Genomic DNA, 6706 nt, shown 5'->3' with positions numbered 1-6706 from the left:
TAAAAACATTTGATGTCTGCCTGATGCTAACTTATAAAGCCGGAGGGCACAGGGCTATGTCCAGTGGCCCCCGCCTCCGAATCCATGAGACTCTGCTCCTTTCTGTCTTGTCTCAGGGAAACATCACTTCAGTAAGGAAATGAAACAGACATCTTTTACCAAACTTCCAAAACAAAACAACACCCCTAATTCTACAAACTCGCATGTAAAAATCGTTTTTAAACTCCCCTATAATTCTAATTTGCCCTAGAGAAAAATCACAGGGTTTGGGGGTTCACCCAACGGTAAAAACTCCAGGAGACTCACGCTAGTGTACGAAAGCGCATTGCAATCCAATATGGTTAAGAACACTTCATCTGATACCTCAGAGTTGACAAACATTTAAAATAACATAGAAAAACGTGGTGAGGTTTTTCTCCCCTATTCTTTTATAATACACACCATAAATAAAAACACCCAATCAATGTCCTTGGGGGTTCATAAAGCATCCTGAATATGAATATATATCTAAGCACAGTCTGGAGGATTCGAGGATATGCCAGTCTTGCTATTTGAAAGTCTCAGACAAGGCACTGAAGTGGAGACTCCAGGAGACATGAGAGCTATGACTCTCTTCAAACACAAACAGTTCACACACCGGCCAGGCAAGTGGAAATGCATCTTGTCATTGAGTCCTCTTTCTGGTAACTCGGGGTGAAACGCTGCTTCAAAAGCTCCCCCAACATCCAAGAGGAAAAGCTAAAAGTTCAGACTGTCCCACCTTGTCCCAGTGCTGTATCCTGTGACCCCACATGGGAACCAATGACTTTCTAGTAACTGATATGTTGCTCTCTTCTGGAATATAAAGGAGGGGCCAGGAGGAGAGGGGGGGGAGGGAGTGCCTATCCCAGACACAAGCTACTTATTTGCTTTGCCTATCTTGTCCAGATCACTGGATAGACTGTAGCGGGAGGAAGTGTAGCGAAAGAGCTAGCACAGAAAGCGGCTGCCCCCGTCCCTCTTCTGAGGCTGCTGGGTATCAATCAGGCCAGTGTGTCCAGAACTGAGGTGGCTCCCTTCTGAGTACTCATGGAATGAAGGAGACACATGGAAAGCCATGAGTGGGGGCAGGTCCTCGAGGTCAATGGTAAGGCTGGAGACTGGTTTCTGGGTGACTTTCAGAGTCCAAGTGTGGCAGAGAGGCCAGCTTCCTCTGTCCTTGCCAGCTTGGCTCCTCTCCAGACCCTTCTGGCACCATCCTGTGCATTCCCTTGTGGCCAACCCGGATGCCACAGAGGATCAGCACCGCTCCACTCCTCTGAGCAAGAAACCGGGTGTGATGGAAACACGCTGGACTTTCTGGTTTAAGAAAAAGGTGAACAGGAGCCTGTCTTTTCAAAAACCACGCCTAGTGGCAGTTCAACTTTCCTCTGGCCTTGAGTTCTCTCGCCTCCATCTTGATCAGAGCCACGGACTGTCACCTGCAGTCACTAGTAGTAGGGCCCCAGCTTTTCATATCCCAGATAACTAGGCCACTCTGGAAACAGGCCAAAGGAACACCGAGGGCTCCCAAACTGGTCAAAAGAGATTCCAAAATCTGGTCCATTGTACGGCTCGATCATTCCCGGAGAGGATCGGAGTTCAGCCCGGGTGATCCTGTAGTTTTTGCCTTTGTTGCTGTCCCAGTACGCCTGGCCGTTACACTCGTAGCACACGGCAAACTCCATTCTTTCGTAAGACTGAATTTTCTCGGGTAAGCTGATGTCAAAGGAGAATGTGTCCCTGTCTGAACCAGCGTAAGTGTCCTTCACATACTGACAAGGGAAGTCTGTGAAGCTTTTCCAGGTGTCAAATGTCATCCTGATCTTCACAACCTTCTCGAAGGCCAGGTTCTGGACCTTCACGGTGCCCGCGATGGCCTTATCCTTCAGCACACAGTTTTCTAGGCAGACGTGGTTGGTCTGAAGGCGATTTCTGAAGTCTAAGTAATCTGCGGAAGGCTGCGGAAAATCCAAAACAAAGCTCTCGCTCTCTGCTGTCGTCAGACTCACGATGTTGTCTAGGAGCTCGGTGATGTTAAAGGGAATATCTAGTGGGTCATCGAATTCCGAGAACACTTTCACCATTGTCAGGGCCAGCCCCTGGTTGTCGGCGAAGGACACCCGCTTCTTCACCTTCTTCTCCTGCACTGCGGGGGCCACCATTCCGCTGGCTTCATCCTTGCTGCCCAGCTGGATACAAGGCCTCAGGGGCTTGCTCAGTTTGGGGGAGATCTTGAAGGTGAAGCGCTCTCTGCGTAGAGAAGGGGCCATACTGCTGTAGCTGTATTCGATGTCCACAGCCATCACGCTAGGTGAGCAGGCTAGCAGTCTGGGAAAGGGGAGATGAGAGAAAACAGCGGAAGAGGTCAGATAGATGCTTAAACCCTCATTCTGGCAGGGACAGGCAAACAATGTTGCCTTTCATCTGGGCTCTCTGCTCCCCTGTGGTCTCACAGGACCCAGGTTTCTGCAAAGAGTGTGTGGAAGGGGGCATAACCTGGCGGGGGATGGGGGGTGCTGGGGGAGGCGATGGAAAAAGAAGCTAAGGGTAAAACCAACAAAGACAAGACTATGGGACTCAACAGTTTGAAGGCTAATCCATGGGCTTTTCTGCCAGGATGTCTTGGGTCTTATATGTTAATAAACCACAGAGAAGAATGAAAGGCATTAAGAATCAGAGTTTCCTGTCAGGTGGTGAGGGAGCCCGCCCTTCATCCTAGCACTTGGGAAGCAGAGTCAGGTGGATTCTGAATTCCAGGCTGGCCTGGTCTACAGATTGAGTTTCAGGGCTACACAGAGAGCTCCTTTCTTGAAAACAAAAGAATATGGTTTCCTATTGCTTACAGAACTACTTATTTGACCAAAAGATACCCACCCCCTTTTGGAGTATAGACCCAACAGACAATTGATCTGAGAATTGTTTTTGCTATACACTGTAGACTATTATTTGACAAGTAAAACCTCTATATTTCCAGACTGGTGAGATAGCTCAGAGAAATCCCTGAGACCCACATTGTTGACGGAGGAAACCAGTACCCACAAGTTGTCCTCTGACTTTTACACATGCTGCGTGGACACAAGAGCCCATACTAAATAAATAAATGCAATAGAGATGCTGTTTTGACGTATGGACACATTGTGGGATGGCTGACACACTTAACGTGCATTTCCTCACGTACTTGGGAGGTGTGGTGAGAATATTTAAAAATCTACCCTAAGCAATTTTCAGGTACACACTGTTATTAATGATGGCGTCCGTGATGATGCAATGGGTCTCTTGAATGTGCTCTTTTGGAATTAAAGATTCATATCTTTGGGTAGATAGTTCCTGCACCTTGCAGTTGCTGTTCTATTACCTATGCAGTGAACTCATCCTTTTCAGATTCTACATGAATAGGTCCCCTTGACTCTCTGTAGTCGGCTTATTGCACTTAGCGCGGCACCCGCCAGGTTCCTCTCCATGCTTCGACAATGACGCCACTTTATTCTTGTCTGTGACTGAACATCAAGCACTCCACTGTCTATGCACACCACATGGTCTTTGTGCATTCATCCCCTGAGAGACACTTAGCTAGGTTTCATATCTGGGCTCTGAGTATTGCTACATGAATAGAATATGGGACTATAAATGTCACCTCAACATCCTGATTGCCTATCCCTTGAATGCACACCCTGAAGTAGGTGGATCACATAGTCATCTTTTTAAAAAGATTTATTTATTTATTTATTTATTTATTTATTTATTTATTTATTTAATGTATGGGAGTACACTGTTGCTCTCTTCAGACACACCACAAGAGAGGACATCGGATCCCATTACAGATGGTTGTGAACCACCATGTGGTTGCTAGGAATTGAACTCAGGACCTCTGGCAGAGCAGTCAGTGCCCTTAACTGCTGAGCCATCTCTACAGCCCTAGTCACTTTATTTTTAATTTTTTAAAAAAGAAACACCATGGTATTTTCTGTAGTGGCTACATTATCTTTTTGAAAGATAACCATTCTAATAGGTATAACGTATGATCTCTTAGTGGCTTGAATAATAAATACTGCCTTAATCCAATACAAAAGCATCAAATTTATTACACAAATGTTGACTTGGTGTTTACCAAGCACTATGCTATTATACACTGAGACTTGTTGATGAGAGTGGACACAGAGTTAGTTACTTTCACCAAACTTATGGGAGGTTTTAGTGCTCTGGCAGACTTTTCTTTAGAGAAAGAATGAGCAGTGCATTTCTTTATACCGTGACATACAGGCAGATATTTGCCTTGTCTACAGGTAATAACAGTTGTCAGGAGAATTAAAAGCAGTCCAGAGGTGGTGGTGGCCGAGACAGCACTGGGGAGGCAGAAACAGGTGAATCTCTGAGTTTGAGGCCAGCCTGGTCTACAGAGTGAGTTCCAGTCTGGACTACACAGAGAAACTGCCTCAGAAACAAACAAACAAACAACAAAGATAAATAAAAAAGTAAATAAAAAGCTGATGTAATCATACTAGACATTAAGTTAATTTAAATCATATTTTTCTATAAGTGAAAATATAAACCCCACAAGATTACAAACTGGGAATATATTTCTCAAAAAACATGACAATTAGGTGTTATTAACTTCAAATATAGAGTTCTTACAAAGCAGGAACAAAGTCAAATAGTTCACACAGGAGAAAGAGCAAAGAAAAAGAGCCTTAGCAGATGTTAGGTTAAAACAATTATAAGTGGCTCACAGATATGCAAACTACCCAGTCTTAAGGGTAATGTAGGAAATTCACTGGAAGTTGGATGAGATGGTCCTCGCCTGTAACCCGAGCTACTCCAAAGGCTGAGTGAAGAAGTCTGCAAGGTCAACGCTTGCCTGGACTGTATAGGAAAACTGTCTACAGTAAATTAGTTAAATTCAAACATAGGGAAAATTTATATTAGAAATGCCTGCTTTTACCTAGTGGATTAGGAAAGAATTATAATGCAAAAGATTTTTTTTTATTATCAAAATTGGCATAATCTAAATGTTCTTATCATTTTCACTCCAATAACACATGAAACATCATATACCCTAAATAAATAATTAAAATATAAATGAAACTAACTGAAAGGGAAATAATGAGAATGCCTACTAAGAATACCTCATAAAAATCAATCTTTCCATATCCATATCATTTAATTTTATACCACTAATTTCATTTTTTTTTTTTTTTTTTTTTTTTTTTGGTTTTTCGAGACAGGGTTTCTCTTTATAGCTCTGGCTGTCCTGGAGCTCACTTTGTAGACCAGGCTGGCCTCGAACTCAGAAATCCGCCTGCCTCTGCCTCCCGATTGCTGGGATTAAAGGCGTGCGCCACCACGCCCGGCTCCTACTAATTTCATTTTTTGTAAAAGTATTTAAATGGCATGGACATTCTTATTTATGTTTTGGACTTTTGCTTTTAAAAAAAGATTTATTTATTTTATATATGTAAGTATACTGTCGTCTTCAGACACACCAGAAGAGGGTATCGGAACCCATTACAGATGGTTGTGAGCCACCATGTGGTTGCTGAGAATTGAACTCAGGACCTCTGGAAGAGCGGTCAGTGCTCTTAACCTCTGAGCCATCTCTCCAGCCTGTATTTTTGGGTTTTGAGAGAGGGCTCACTAAATAACTCTGGTTAACCTAGAACTAGATATGTACACCAAGCCAGTCCCAAATTCAGAGATCTGCCTGCCATTCCCTCTGCCTCTGCCTCCCGAGTGCTGGGGATTAGAGGCATGGGCCACTGTGCCTAGCTAATTTTTTCTTGTATTGATAATGTGAAAAAGAGCAGACAGATTTGTACACAAATACCAGATATGAGAGAAAAGATTACAGATATAGAAATTGTGTAGAGACACAGTCTGCTCTCGGTTTTGTTTCCCATGGAATCAGCTCTTGGTAATCAATTGTGGTTCAAAAATATTAAGATGAGAATTTTGTGAGTAAGCAACTAATGAGTTTAAATTGTGCGCCGTTCATTCTGAGCTACATGAGGCCAGCCCACTCCTTTCCTCAGGAGCCAATTGTCCCTTAGCCAACATAGCCATGATGTATCCATCCGCCACCAGCCCATCGGGGACTTTTTCAGCCATCTCGGGTATCAGACAGTTGCAGTCTCAAGGCTGCTCACTTTATTTTATAATGACCCAAAAGCACAAGAGCAGCTATGTAAATGAGGCACTTGGGCATTTAACAGGGAGATGACCTCTGGAGCTGTGTGTGTGTGGGAGAGGGGGGTGGGGGTGGAGAGGATACTGCAGAAAGTATAGGAAATTCAGAGTACTCAGGGCTTGTGGCTGCCTGGAACCTTGTTATGTATGTGTCGTGTGTAGGTAGCAGGGACCATTTCTAAGGTTAAAAATGTCAAACGATGCATATAACATGCTTCCTTAAAGTGTTTCCTGCTTTGTGTTTCCTTATGTCTTCTAAAACAATACTACTTCTATGATCAGGAAGAAAAAAAACGAAGCTTAAGAAAACTTTCCAGGGGCTGGTGAGATGGCTCAGTGGGTAAGAGCACCCGACTGCTCTTCCGAAGGTCCGGAGTTCAAGTCCCAGCAACCACATGGTGGCTCACAACCATCCGTAACGAGACCTGGCGCCCTCTTCTGGAGTGTCTGAAGATAGCTACGGTGTACTTACATATAATAAATAAATAAATAAATTTTAAAAAAA

General features: G+C 43.8%; 1 protein-coding gene across 3 annotated transcripts in view; it reads right to left on the bottom strand.

Annotated features, from left to right (window-relative positions):
* Positions 1–360: 360 nt before the first annotated feature.
* Positions 361–6706, bottom strand: part of Ppp1r3b (protein phosphatase 1 regulatory subunit 3B) — a 10693-nt gene continuing 4347 nt past the window's right edge. For all 3 annotated transcript variants that reach the window (XM_021170925.2, XM_021170926.2, XM_021170927.2), the window contains exon 2: positions 361–2349. In XM_021170925.2, coding sequence (XP_021026584.1) covers positions 1470–2324 — 855 coding nt within the window. In that variant the 5' untranslated portion in view covers positions 2325–2349 and the 3' untranslated portion in view covers positions 361–1469. The remainder of the gene's footprint in view (positions 2350–6706) is intronic.

The sequence above is a fragment of the Mus caroli genome, chromosome 8 (assembly GCF_900094665.2).
Source record: "Mus caroli chromosome 8, CAROLI_EIJ_v1.1, whole genome shotgun sequence".
Classification (NCBI taxonomy): Eukaryota; Metazoa; Chordata; class Mammalia; order Rodentia; family Muridae; genus Mus; species Mus caroli.
Note: the sequence above shows the minus strand (reverse complement) of the source record. Positions and strands in the feature narration are given on the sequence as shown.